This window comes from Leucopleurus acutus (assembly GCF_964270905.1).
Source record: "Leucopleurus acutus genome assembly, chromosome: 11".
NCBI classification, from domain to species: Eukaryota; Metazoa; Chordata; class Mammalia; order Artiodactyla; family Delphinidae; genus Leucopleurus; species Leucopleurus acutus.
The window spans coordinates 17,879,634-17,894,219 of record NC_139152.1 but is presented as its reverse complement, the minus strand read 5'-3'; the positions used below and the strand labels follow the sequence as shown (position 1 = coordinate 17,894,219).

The window sequence follows — 14,586 nt, the reverse complement described above, 5'->3', positions numbered from 1 at the left end:
GTGTCTAGAATTCAGTAGTCCTGGCTAGGAATGAGCATTATAAAATGAAAATGCTTATATCAGCAAATTTCTGAAAAAATCAAGAAATTAAAATGTACTATTTCATAAAGGAAAAAATGATCTATGTTTCAATAGCAAAAGGAAGATAAAAAGTCAGACAAACCATGGGATTGCTCTGTCTTCTGCAGCTTTGCCAAAGATCTCAAAAGTAAACTACAAACTTCTCAAAATATGGAAGAAAAGATATATGTAAAAGTCTTTAAGTAGACTAGGAAAAATCACAGAACCTTCGAAATGAGGATATTCATCAAAATATGACAATGTACAATTGGCAAGAGCCCACTTAAGAATTATGTGGTGGAGTGCTTGATTGTAAACTTACTGGGATGGTTCCAAATGACATTTTTTCAGTGGTCTAGATGCCAGGGACAAAAGAAAATGATGTAAGCTTAAGGAGTAGACCATTTATGGTTTACTTTGGAAAGAAGATCTGGAAAAACACACAGAGAGAGAGAGAGAGAGCGAGAGAGAGAGGACGCTCTTGGCTTGATTTTATAGTAATACTGATTATTGAGCAAGCCAGGAAGAAAGTCCATTACATTGTGTTTAGAAATGAAGTGATCACTCAAGATAGCCTAACTCTGTAATTAAAGACACATCACAGGGTTATAAATCAGCTGAGGGAGATATGGAGCAAGTTAAGGTGTGGAAAGGGCAAATCCATTTGCAGGGTTAACCAGTGACCAGTAGAAGCCAGCATGAACCATGCACCTGCCCAGAATCCTCACCTGGGGCTGGAGGGAGGTTACTGCCACCCAGAGAAGGGCAGGCTCCTGAAATTCATCTGAAGCCAGGGAGAGTCACACTGTGAGGAATAAGACCACAACACCTTGGGGAAGTTTTCATAGAAACAGCTTCTGAATATGTTCTGTGGCAGGATGGGGTGTTTGCCTAGGACACTGGTTCTCAACCAGGGTCACTTTTGTCTTCTTGGGGACATTTGGCAACATCTAGAGACATGTTTAGTTGTCACAGTTGTGGCGCAGGTGCTACTGGAATCTAGTGGGTAGAGGACAGGGATGCTGTTAAACGTTCTACAGTGCACAGGGCAGCCCCCATGACAAGGAATTTTCTGACCCAAAATGTCAGTAGGTTGAGAAAGGCTGGCTTAGAGCCAGAGCAGATCAAGCAAGTGGACAAGGGAGTGAAACTAAAGAACTCACAAAACAACCCATCTCAGGGCTCTAGACAGATCTGTCAGTTTAAGGGTTAAGGGATAAGGGGGAAAAAATATGTTAAAAGGATAGAAATGGCAGCTATGAAAAGGAGAAGTTTATAACACTTTTAGCTGATTTAAACGTTATTAAAAAGTCTATCCTGGATGGCATCACCCATTGTCTTCATAATGTTATTAAGCAAAATAAAGTAGCATCTTTGGATATTTCTTCCCCCAGCCTCCAACCCTCACCTTGACCTGACCCTTCACAGGCATCCAGTAAATATTTATTGGATGAATGAAACTAAATTTGTATTTACTTAATCCAGATATCAACACAATTTAAAATATTTAACCTCAAATGAGCTTAATATGAGCATTTACTCATAAGAAAAATGACTAAAGATTAAAGTCCCCAAGATGTTAAATCTTTTGTTCACACAGATTGGCGAGTTGAACAAGAACCAGATCTTCTGTTTTTCCATGAACAGGTTTATTTCATTTCGTTACACTATACACAAAGGATTAGGTCCTTTTTAATTTTGGGTTTTATTTACTCTCATGTACAAGCATTGGTTTTCATATCGTTAGGCACAATTAAAAGCTAATGTAAATGTGATGAATTGGGAGATTGGGATTGACATATGTACACTAATATGTATAAAATAGATAACTAATAAGAACCTGATGTATAATAAAATAAAATTCAAAAAGAAAGCTAATGTAAAATTGTCTCTGAAAAAATACTATTCAAGAGACACTTTCGCTTTTACTTTTTTTTTAATTCGAGAACTTGGAAGCGACAGAGCCTTCTAGAATAGCAAGTCTCCTAAATCACACATGTTATATGAGGCCAAACAAACAAAAACAAAACAGGACCACTATCTAGAGACTGATCACCAAAGAATTATTGGTTTATCAGTGTCACAACTGTGATTTTTTTTTTATGTCAGCATGTACAGGAAGCTCTCAAATTACCATAGATTCGAAAAGTCTGTGGCTCAGTTATTTGGAACTCAGAATGCATTTCCCCACAGAAACAGGGAGATGGTTAGTTTCCCACACTGTCCTGCAGAAGCTGATTTAACCCACAGTGTAACTGAACTGATGCTACTAGTCCAGTTACGAAGCCAAGGGGGTGGAGTGTTGGAAGCAGAGAACTGGAGAAAACAAAATGCTTTTCCCTTTCTCAGCACAAGACAAGTCAGAAGCAACGCTTAAAAATTTGCAAAGTTTGTTTTTGCCATTTTTCTCTTCTTTCTGCTTATCTTCCCTTCCCAGGGCTTTCTCCTAAACTGCTAGGCAGCTGAATACCCTCCTTTCCCATTTGCTTAAAAATTGCCCACCTTCTGGGCTTCCCTGGTGGCGCAGTGGTTGAGAGTCCGCCTGCTGATGCAGGGGACACGGGTTCGTGCCCCGGTCTGGGAAGATCCCACATGCTGCGGAGCGGCTGGGCCCGTGAGCCATGGCCGCTGAGCCTGTGCGTCCGGAGCCTGTGCTCCACAATGGGAGAGGCCCGCGTACCGCAAAATTACCCACCTTCCTTCAATTTCTATTGAAGTTCCTTTCTTTTGTGCCGTTCCCTTAGTGAGATGCTCAGTCAGAAATTCATCTCGATTTAATAATTCATAATATTAGTGAATGACTGATAGTGCTTTAACCAATCCAGAAACACATGCATTTTTCAAGGAAGATATTTGTTAACATAGATGACTTTAGTTAGAAAAATTACAGGAGTACGTGAAAGTGACATAAAAGAGCAATGGTGGATCCAGGCTTTAAGGCTAGGGGAGGTGTCCCCCTGCCCCTGGGGTCAGCTCCATCACGTTTTTACTACTTTTCCTGGCTTCTTACTGCCCTACACCTCTGAGCTCTGAGACATTTTTCACAAACCTCAGGCATTACTCCTATCACAGGAGTTGCCCATCCATCTGTAGCGTGAACAGAGCCCAAGACCCAGAAAGGTAACTAAGGATTGGTTCTTGGTACGTGTGGGTCACTGACTGATAAGTAGAACTTAACTGTGTCTGTGAGTTCCTTGAATGATAGCACAGTGTTTCCTGTAGGATATGGAAGCTGACCAAACAACTTTAGAGAGGAAAACACTCCGAAGAGCCATGTATTCAAGAGAGGCAAAAGCCCAACTGGAGGATGAAGATGAAGGTAGACCTTTTTTTATGTCTGACACATTCAAACGGGTAATAGGATGTGAGGGTCGTTCTTTAGCAAATGATGTGTGAATATGTCAGTGAGGAATGACTAGCCACTTTGCAGCAGGTGGAAAGGCCAAATCAAATACATAAAACTGAAATGGAAAGAGTAGGAGTGAAGGAAAGGTGTATGCAGTCAACCAACAAGCATCTTGAGGGACTTCCCACAGTGTGTCTTAGTATTTTTGTGTTGTGCGTGAGAGAGAGCTGACAGGACAACAGGTCTAGACCACTGTTCAGATAAATTGGAAAGGTGTAGTATAATAAAATGTCCTTTGGAAATAAACAATAAGTGGGGAATATGGAGAAAATACTGCTTTGAAAGACTTATACTTGAGTCAGTAAGTTCTTATGGGGTTTTCACGATAACACAGCAATGAAGACTAAGAGGATGAGAAAGCTGTTTGTTATGTTTCAGTTTTCTGGATGTAGTAAGGTATAGCAGGGAGAAAAGGTTTATGGGAAATTTGAGGAATAAGCTGAAATAGTTACATGACTTTGACATTTGTTGCCGAGAAGTTTGCAAGATAAACCACACTTAGGTCCATAGAGTAAATGCACTAGACTGCATTTTTCCTACAATGATTTTTGCTGAAGACCACATTTCTACAAGCCAATTAAGAAAGAGAAAATTATAATTTCAAACTGAAGGACACCAAAATATGTTATCTTTACTCATCATATGATAATTATTGTGTTTCAATAAATACTCATTAAGTAAATAAATAAATGAATGAATAAATGAATTTTGTACTCCAGTTTCTTAGATTTAAGAATTTTTTTTAACATCTTGATTGGAGTATAATTGCTTTACAATGTTGTGTTAGTTTCTGCTGTATAACAAAGTGAATCAGCTATATGTGTACATATATCCCCATATCCCCTCCCTCTTGCATCTCCCTCCCACCCTCCCTATCCATCTAGGTGGTCACAAAGCACTGAGCTGGTGGTCACAAAGCACTGAGCTGATCTCCCCATACGATGCAGCTGCTTCCGACTAGCGATCTATTTTATATTTGGTAGTGTGTATATTTCAGTGATACTCTGCCGATTCATCCCAGCTTACCATTCCCCCTCCCCGTGTCCTCAAGTCCATTCTCTAAGTCTGCCTAAAGAATGGTTCATCAGAACCATTTTTTCTTTCTTTTTTTTAGATTCCATATATATGCGTTACCATATGGTATTTGTTTTTCTCTTTCTGACTTAATTTACTCTGTATGACAGACTCTAGGTCCATCCACCTCACTACAAATAACTCAATTTTGTTTCCTTTTATGGCGGAGTAATATTCCATTGTATATTTGTGCCACATCTTCTTAATCTATTCATCTATTGATGGACACATAGGTTGGTTCCATGTCCTGGCTATTGTAAATAGTGCTGCAATGAGTATTGTGGTACATAACTCTTTTTGAATTATGGTTTTCTCAGGGTATATGCCCAGTAGTGGGATTGCTGGGTCATATGGTAGTTCTGTTTTTAGTTTTCTAAGCCCCTCCATACTGTTCTCCATAGTGGCTGTATCAATTTACATTCCCACCAACAGTGCGAGAGGGTTCCCTTTTCTTCACACCCTCTCCAGCATTTATTGTTTGTAGATTTTCTAATGATGGCCATTCTGACTGGTGTGAGGTGATACCTCATTGTAGTTTTGATTTGAATTTCTCTAATGATTAGTGATGTTGAGCATCCTTTCATGCGTTTGTTGGCAGTCTGTATATCTTCTTTGGAGAAATGTCTATTTAGGTCTTCTGCCCATTTTTGGATTGGGTTGTTTGTTTTTTTTGATATTGAGCTGCATGAGCTGCTTGTATATTTTGGAGATTAATCCTTTGTCAGTTGCTTCATTTACAAATACTTTCTCCCATTCTGAGGGTTGTCTTTTCATCTTGTTTATGGTTTCCTTTGCTGTGAAAAAGGTTTTAAGTTTCCTTACGTCCCATTTGTTTATTTTTGATTTTATTTCCATTTCTCTAGGAGGTGGGTCAAAAAGGATCTTGCTGTTTTATGTCAAAGAGTGTTCTGCCTATGTTTTCCTCAAAGAGTTTGATAGTGTCTGGCCTTACATTTAGGTCTTTAATCCATTTTGAGTTTATTTTTGTGTATGGTGTTAGGGAGTGTTCTAATTTCATTCTTTTACATGTAGCTGTCCAGTTTTCCCAGCACAACTTATTGAAGAGGCTGTCTTTTCTCCATTGTATATTCTTGCCTCCTTTATCAAAGATAAGGTGACCATATGTGTGTGGGTTTATCTCTGGGCATTCTATCCTGTTCCATTGATCTATATTTCTGTTTTTGTGGCAGTACCATACTGACTTGATTACTGTAGCTTTGTAGTGTAGTCTGAAGTCCAGGAGCATGATTCCTCCAGCTCCATTTTTCTTTCTCAAGATTGCTTTGGCTGCTCAGGGTCTTTTGTGTTTCCCTACAAATTGTGAAATTTTTTGTTCTAGTTCTCTGAAAAATTACATTGGTAGTTTGATAGGGATTGCATTGAATCTGTAGATTGCTTTAGGAAGTATAGTCATTTTCACAATGTTCATTCTTCCAATCGAAGAACATGGTATGTCTCTCTGTTTGTATCATCTTTGATTTCTTTCATCAGTGTCATTGTTTTCTGCATACAGGTCTTTTGTCTCCCTAGGTAGTTTATTCCTAGGTATTTTATTCTTTCTGTTGCAGTCATAAATGGGAGTGTTTCCTTAATTTCTCTTTCAGTTTTTTCCTCATTAGTGTATAGAAATGCAAGAGATTTCTGTGCATTAATTTTGTATCCTGCCACTTTACCAGATTCATTGATTAGCTCTAGTAGTTTTATGGTAGCATCTTTAGGATTCTGTATGTATAGTATCATGTCATCTGCAAACAATGACAATTTTTCTTCTTTTCCAATTTGGATTCCTTTTATTTCTTTTTCTTCTCTGATTGCTGTAGCCAAAACTTCCAACACTATGTTGAATAACAGTGGTGAGAGTGGACAACCTTGTCTTGTTCCTGATCTTAGTGTAAATGGTTTCAGTTTTTCACCATTGAGAATGATGTTGGCTGTGGGTTTGTCATATATGGCGTTTATTATGTTGAGGAAAGTTCCCTCTATCCCTACTTTCTGCATGGTTTTTATCATAAATGGGTGTTGAATTTTGTCGAAAGCTTTTTCTGCATCTATTGAGATTATCATATGGTTTTTATCCTTCAGTTTGTTAATATGGTGTATCACATTGATTGATTTGAGTATATTGAAGAATCCTTGCTTTCCTGGGATAAACCACACTTGATCATGGTGTATGATCCTTTTAATGTGCTGTTGGATTCTGTTTGCTAGCATTTTGTTGAGGATTTTTGCATCTATGTTCACCAGTGATATTGGTCTGTAGTTTTCTTTATTTTGACATCTTTTTCTGGTTTTGGTATCAGGGTGATGGTGACCAGGTAGAATGAGTTTGGGAGTGTTCCTCCTTCTGCTATATTTTAGGAGAGTTTGAGAAGGATAGGTGTTAGCTCTTCTCTAAATGTTTGATAGAATTTGCCTGTGAAGCCATCTGGTCCTGGGCTTTTGTTTGTTGGAAGATTTTTAATCATAGTTTCAATTTCAGTGCTTGTGGTTTGTCTGTTTATATTTTCTATTTCTTCCTGGTTCAGTCTCAGAAGGTTGTGCTTTTCTAAGAATTTCTCCATTTCTTCCAGGTTGTCCATTTTATTGGCATATAGTTGCTTGTAATAATCTCTCATGATTATTTGTATTTCTGCAGTGTCAGTTGTTACTTCTCCTTTTTCATTTCTAATTCTGTTGATTTGAGTCTTCTCCCTTTTTTTCTTGATGACTCTGGCTAGTGGTTTATCAAATTTGTTCATCTTCTCAAAGAACCTGCTTTTAGTTTTATTGATCTTTGCTATTGTTTCCTTCATTTCTTTTTCCTTTATTTCTGCTCTGATCTTTATGATTTCTTTCCTTCTGCTAACTTTGGGGATTTTTTGTTCTTCTTGCTCTAATTGCTTTAGGTGTAAGGTTAGGTTGTTTATTTGAGATTTTTCTTGTTTCTTGAGGTAGGATGGTATTGCTATAAACTTCCCTTTTAGAACTGCTTTTGCTGCATCCCAAATGTTTGGGGTTGTAGTGTTTTCATTGTCATTTTTTCTAGGTATTTCTTGATTTCCTCTTTGACTTCTTCAGTGATCTCTTTGTTATTTAGTAGTGTATTGTTTAGCCTCCATTTGTTTGTATTTTTTACAGTTTTTTTCCTGTAATTGATATCTAGTCTCATAGCACTGTGGTCAGAAAAGATACTTGGTACAATTTCAATTTTCTTAAGTTTACCAAGGCTTGATTTGTGACCCAAGGTATGATCTATCCTGGATAATGTTCCATGAGCACTTGAGAAGAAAGTGTATTCTTTTGTTTTTGGATGGAATATCCTATAAATATGTTATGTCCATCTTGTTTAATATCATTTAAAGCTTGTGTTTCCTTATTTACTTTCATTTTGGATGATCTGTCCATTGGTGAAAGTGGGGTGTTAAAGTCCCCTACTATCATTGTGTTACTTTCGATTTCCCCTTTTATGGCTGTTAGCGTTTGCCTTATGTATTGAGGTGCTCCTATCTTGGGTGCATAAATATTTATAATTGTTATATCTTCTTCTTGGATTGATCCCTTGATCATTACGTAGTGTCCTTCTTTGTCTCTTGTAATAGTCTTTATTTTAAAGTCTATTTTGTCTGATATGAGAGTTGCTACTCCAGCCTTCTTTTGATTTCCATTTGCAGGGAATATCTTTTTCCATCCCCTCACTTTCAGTCTGTTGTGTCCCTAGGTCTGAAGTGGGTCTCTTGTAGGCAGCATATATATGGGTCTTGTTTTTGTATCCATTCAGCCAGTCTGTGTCTTCTAGTTGGAGCATTTAATCCATTTACATTTAAGGTAGTTATTTATATGTATGTTCCTATTCCCTTTTTCTTAATTGTTTGGGGTTTGTTATTGTAGGTCTTTTCCTTCTCTGATGTTTCCTGCCTAGAGAAGTTCCTTTAGCATTTTTTGTAAAGCTAGTTTGATGGTGCTGAATTCTCTTAGCCTTTGCTTGTCTGTAAAGGTTTTAATTTCTCTGTCAAATCTGAATGAGATCCTTGCTGGGTAGAGTAATCTTGGTTGGAGGTTTTTCCCTTTCATCACTTTAATATGTTCTGCCACTCCCTTCTGGCTTGCAGAGTTTCTGCTGAAAGATCAGCTGTTAACCTTATGGGGATTCCCTTGTATGTTATTTGTTGTTTTTCCCTTGCTGCTTTTTATATTTTTTCTTTGTGTTTAATTTTTGGTAGTTTGATTAATAGTTGTTGGCATGTTTCTCCTTAGATTTATCCTGTATGGGACTCTCTGCACTTCCTGGACTTGACTATTTCCTTTCCCATGTTAGGGAAGTTTTCAACTATAATCTCTTCAAATATTTTCTCAGACCCTTCCTTTTATTCTTCTTCTTTTGGGATCCCTATAATTCGAATGTTGGTACATTTAATGTTGTCCCAGAGGTCTCTGAGACTGTCCTCAATTCTTTTCATCCTTTTTTCTTTATTCTGCTCTGCAGTAGTTATTTCCACTATTTTATCTTCCAGGTCACTTATCAGTTATTCTGCTATTGATTCCTTCTAGAGAATTTCTAATTTCATTTATTGTGTTGTTCATCATTGTTTGTTTGCTCTTTAGTTCTTCTAGGTCCTTGTTAAATATTTCTTGTATTTTCTTCATTCTTTTTCCAAGATTTTGGATCATCTTTACTGTCATTACTCTGAATTTTTTGGGGGGTAGACTACCTATTTCCTCTTCATTTGTTTGGTCTGGTGGATTTTTACCTTGTTCCTTCATCTGCTGCATATTTCTCTGTCTTCCCATTTTGCTTAACTTACTGTGTTTAGGGTTAACACAGGCTGCAGGTTTGTAGTTCCTGTTGTTTTTGGTGTCTGCCCCCAGTGAGTAATGTTGGTTCAGTGGTTTGTGTAGGCTTCCTGGTGGAGGGGACTGGTGCCTGTGTTCTGGTGGGTGGGTCTGCATCTTGTCTTTCTGGTGGGCAGGGCTATGTCCAGTGGTGTGTTTTGGGGTGTCTGTCTACTTAGTATGATTTTAGCGAGCTTCTCTACTTATGGGTGGGGTTGTGTTCCTGTCTTGCTAGTCGTTTGGCATGGGATGTCCAGCACTGGAGCTTGCTGGCCATTGGGTGGAGCTGGGTCTCAGCATTGAGACAGAGACCTCTTAGAGAGCTCTCACTGATTGATATTACATGGGGCCTAGAGGTCTCTGGTAGTCCAATGTTCTGATTTCGGCTCTCTTACCTCAGAGACTCAGGCCTGACATCAGGCCAGATCACAAAGACCCTGTCAACCACACAGCTCAGAAGAAAAGGGAGAAAAAAAGAAAGAAAAATAATAATATAAAACAATTAAAATTTTAAAAAATTATTAAAATAAAAAAGTAATTTAAAAAAAGAAGAGAGCAACCAAACCAATAAACAAATCCACCAATGATAATAAGCGCTAAAAACTATACTAAGATAAGCATAAAGATCAGTAACTAGTCAGTTGCAGACAGCAAACCCCAAGTCTACAGTTGCTCCAACGTCCACCACCTCAATTTTGGGATGATTTGTTGTCTATTCAGGTGTTCCACAGATGCAGGGTGCATCAAGTTGATTGTGGAGCTTTAATCCGCTGCTCCTGAGGCTGCTGGGAGAGATTTCCCTTTCTCTTCTTTGTTTGCACAGCTCCCAGGGTTCAGCTTTGGTTTTGGCCCCACCTCTGTGTGTAGGTCACCCTCAGGCATCTGTTCCCCACCCAGACAGGACAGGGTTAAGCCGGTGGCTGATTAGGGAGCTCTGGCTCACTCAGGCCGGAGGGAGGGAAGGGTACAGTAGTTATAATTGGAATGCGGGGCCGAGCCAGCAGTGGCAGAGGCCAGCGTGACTTTGTATGCACAGGCTTCCGGTGGGAGGGGCGTATGGATAGTGACCTGTGCTCGCGCACACAGTATTCTTGGTGGCTGCAGCAGCAGCCTTAGCATTTCATGCCCATCTCTGGGGTCCGAGCTGATAGCCGTGGCTCACGCCTGTCTCTGGAGCTCATTTAGGCAGTGCTCTGAATCCCCTCTCCTTGTGCACCCCGTAACAATGGTCTCTTGACTCTTAGGCAGGTCCAGGCTTTTTCTAGGACTTCCTTCCGGCTAGCTGTAGTGCACTAGCCCCCTTCACGCTCTGTTCATGCAGCCAACCTCAATCCTCTCCCTGAGATCCGACCTCCAAAGCCAGAGCCTCAGCTCCCAGCCCCCACCCACCCTGGTGGGTGAGCAGACAAGCCTCTCGGGCTGGTAAGTGCTGTTTGGCACCAATCCTCTGTGTGGGAATCTCTCCGCTTGCCCTCTGCACCCCTGTTGCTGCGCTCTCCTCTGTGGCTCCGAAGCTTCTACTCCCCACCCTGTCTCCGCCAGTGAAAGGGTTCCTAGTATGTGGAAACCTTTCCTCCTTCTCAGTTCCCTCCCAGAGGTGCAGGTCCCGTCCCTATTCTTTTGTCTCTGTTTTTTCTTTTTTCTTTTGCCCTACCCAGGTACATGGGGATTTTCTTGCCTTTTGGGAAGTCTGAGATCTTCTGCCAGCCTTCAGTGGGTGTTCTGTAGGAGTTGTTCCACATGTAGATGTATTTCTGATGTATTTGTGAGGAGGAAGGTGATCTCCCTGTCTTACTCCTCTGCCATCTTGAAGGTCTCCCCTAAGAAAGTCTTAGAAGAATGTTTGGGGACTTCTCTGGCAGTCAGGTGGTTAGGACTCAGTGCTTTCACTGCCATGGCCCTGGAATTCAATCCCTGGTCAGGGAACTAAGATCCAGCAAGCCACATGCCATGGCCACCAAAGCAAAAGCAAAAACAAACAAACAAAAAGAATGTCTGGTGCTGTAAACAGACAGCCTCTAGAATTGCATTTACTCTCTCCAGTATTTCAGTAGTGAATATAGCATTTGAGAGGCTGACTCTGCCCTGGGCTTGCTGTGTTAATCCATTTTGTCAGGTATAAAATAAGATAATAATACTTTTCTTACAGAGTAGAAGGAAATAATTTATATCAAAGAGTCCAATATGGTGCATATTACCTAGTAGATTGCTCCTCCTGGTGCTGTCAGTATGTCTGTTCAAGCCACCAGGAAGGGAAAAAACAAAGTAGTTGCCCATATTTTTTCCTACTGCTAACCATTGGCCAGTTCATCATCTGGACAGATTAGGTTCTGGAGAAGTGAAGAAATGCTGTTTTAACTGGGCAGCTTTAGGCAAGCTGAAATTTCAATTAATATGGAAACAGAATGGATATTGAGGAAACACAGTCTGCAAGTGTCTACCGCTTTGATGATGCAAATTTCGAATCCTGTTCTCACACATTGGACCCACCCTTACCAAAGGGTAGATTATCTGAGACCTGTTCATTTTTTGTATCCAGCTTAAATATCAGGATCCTTGGTGATGCTCAGTCTTCCCATCATATCCACACTTAGATCTGTGTTGTCTGATAACCTGTAAACCAAATTATCTATCTTTCCTACCCACAACCTGCTCACTATACAGTAGTGGAGTGCATACAGGATGACTGCAATGAAAACTGCCCTTGGGAAAAGAAAGAATGGGAAATCCACAACAGTCACTAGACCATACGAATGATTAAATTTTGCTGCTCAGGAAATACCAAAATTCCCTGTCGTTGTAATGGAGTATGTTCTTAAGATAACCATCTAGAAGTTTCCAGGTGGCTTAAAGAGCTGAGAGGACATCCCTGCACATTGTCCTCTGTCCCCTGGCTTTGCCTTCTGGAAGGTTTCTTTTTGCCCATGCTCCTCCATGACCACATTTAAAACTAGCCATAGAGATAATGGATTATTCCCTCTTGAGCTATGCACAAATTTCAGAGACTGTCTCCTCCTGGTGCAGTTTTACAAATTCAGAAATGCAAAGTTCAAAAAATTATAAATATTTGCAGGCCTGTCATGTAGTGTTTTTGGCAACACCATTCCTTCAATAACTTAGTGAACTTCTAGTCTATATTTCTAGTTAGTTTGATGTGTAATAAATCAGCAAATTAACTCATCCAGACATAGATTTTACGTTTATCTTTCCATTCACTCATTCTTTCCTTTATTTATTCATTTTCAAGTATTTTTTAACTTATTTTTTATTGAGGTGACATTGGTTTATAACGTTATGTAAGTTTCATGTGTACAACATTATATTTCTACTTCTATAGACCCTACAGCATGCTCACCACCAAAACAGTTGATCCCCTTTACCCATTCCATCCCCCTCCCCTGCCCCTTTCTCTCCTGGTAACCACTACTCTGTTCTCTGTATCCATGTGTTTTTGTGTGGTTTGAGTTGTTCATTTATTTTGGGTTTTTTGGTTCTTTTTAAAATTATACGTATGAGTGAAATTGTACAGTATTTGTCTTTATCTGTCTGACTTGTTTCACTTAGCATAATACCCTCATCAAGATCCATCCATGTTGTCACATACGGCAACATTTCATCTTTTTCATGGCTGAGAATTATTGCATTGTATATATACACCGCATCTTCTTTATCCATTCATCTGTCGATGGGCACTCATCTATTTTTTAAATGAAGTTTTTCCCTGCTAAAAGCATTTTAAATTTCTAAGACTAATATTTGTATTTCTGTGAATTTGATGGAGGTTTGTGTGTAGAGGGTGGATAATACAAATTCCATCTTCCCATTGCCTGTCAGAAGATTTAAAAAGTGTTTTGTATGCAGAGGAAGAGGAGGAGGAAGATGAGGATGATAACATGTCCACGGTAATGAGGCTGAGGACTAAAATGCCATGGAAGACCTGTTGGCGGTACCTCACCTCTGGAGGATTCTTCTTGCTCTTCCTGATGATTTTCTCTAAGCTTTTGAAGCATTCCGTCATTGTAGCTATAGACTACTGGCTGGCCACATGGACCTCAGAGTACAGTATAAACAATACTGGAAAAGCTGATCAGGTACAGTGAAATGTTGAGATTAACAGTGATACCCTTTTATCTAGTTAGATACGAATACTCTATACATCACAGGAATTTTGTGGTGTTTCTTTGTTTTGTTTTTAACTTATTTTATTGAAGTATAGTTGATTTACAATGTGTTCATTTCTGCTGTACAGCAAAGTGATTCCGTTGTATATATATATGTATATTCTTTTTCATTTTTTTTTCCATTATGGTTTATCACAGGATAATAAATATAGTTCCCTGTGCTATACAGTAGGACCTTGTTGTTTATCTATTCTCTATATAATAGTTTGCATCTGCTAATCCCCAAATCCCAATCCATACCTACCCCACCCTCCTCCCCCTTGGCAACCACAGGTTTGTTGTCCATGTCTGTCACAGGACTTTTGTAATGATTCAATAAGTTAATTAGAGCAGGATCTGAAATATATCATAAGAAGCATTTAAAGATAATGCTTGGATTTGGATTCAAGGGAGTTATACACGTGATATATGGGTTTATGCGTAATATACACACTGGGCTTCTGTTGTTGTTCTGATGGTATTTGATTTTAACCAGTGAATTAGCTGGCCATTCTGAGATTAGGGATAGCAAGAATGAGCTTTGTGATGTAAAACGTCAAGAATATTTCAAACCAGAAAACAGACTCTAAGGCTTCATCTGCCCTTAGGCAAACCTTAAAGGAAGGTGAAGGAGTCTCCAAGAACTACACTCCTTCCACTGTCTAAATTGATGCAAGAAAATGAAGTTGATATTGCCAGACTTTGATGTTGGGTGTCGGTTGATAATTTCTTATGTGCTTTCTTGTGTTGGCTGCTTTTTAGACCTACTATGTGGCTGGATTTAGCATACTTTGTGGAGCAGGTATTTTCCTCTGCCTTGTTACATCTCTCACTGTGGAATGGATGGGTGTCACAGCTGCCAAAAATCTTCACCACAATCTCCTCAATAAGATCATTCTTGGACCAATAAGGTAAAAAAAGTAGTTATTTACTTTACTCCCACACAGAAAATCATAAAAACATGCATTTTTAAATTGAAGTGAAATGTGAAATTTTAAAGAATTTATTCAGTCCTTCAACAGATCAATAGGGATCTTCTCACGTTTATGACCCCAGAATGACTGTTAGCAGTGTTTA

General features: G+C 39.2%; 1 protein-coding gene across 1 annotated transcript in view; it reads left to right on the top strand.

The window, feature by feature from the left end:
• ABCC9 (ATP binding cassette subfamily C member 9) overlaps window positions 1-14,586 on the top strand; it is a 147,304-nt gene that overhangs the window by 87,325 nt on the left and 45,393 nt on the right. Inside the window, exons 26-28 of the mRNA XM_082849932.1 lie at window positions 3,283-3,379; window positions 13,211-13,440; window positions 14,272-14,420. Coding sequence (XP_082706058.1) covers window positions 3,283-3,379; window positions 13,211-13,440; window positions 14,272-14,420 — 476 coding nt within the window. The remainder of the gene's footprint in view (window positions 1-3,282; window positions 3,380-13,210; window positions 13,441-14,271; window positions 14,421-14,586) is intronic.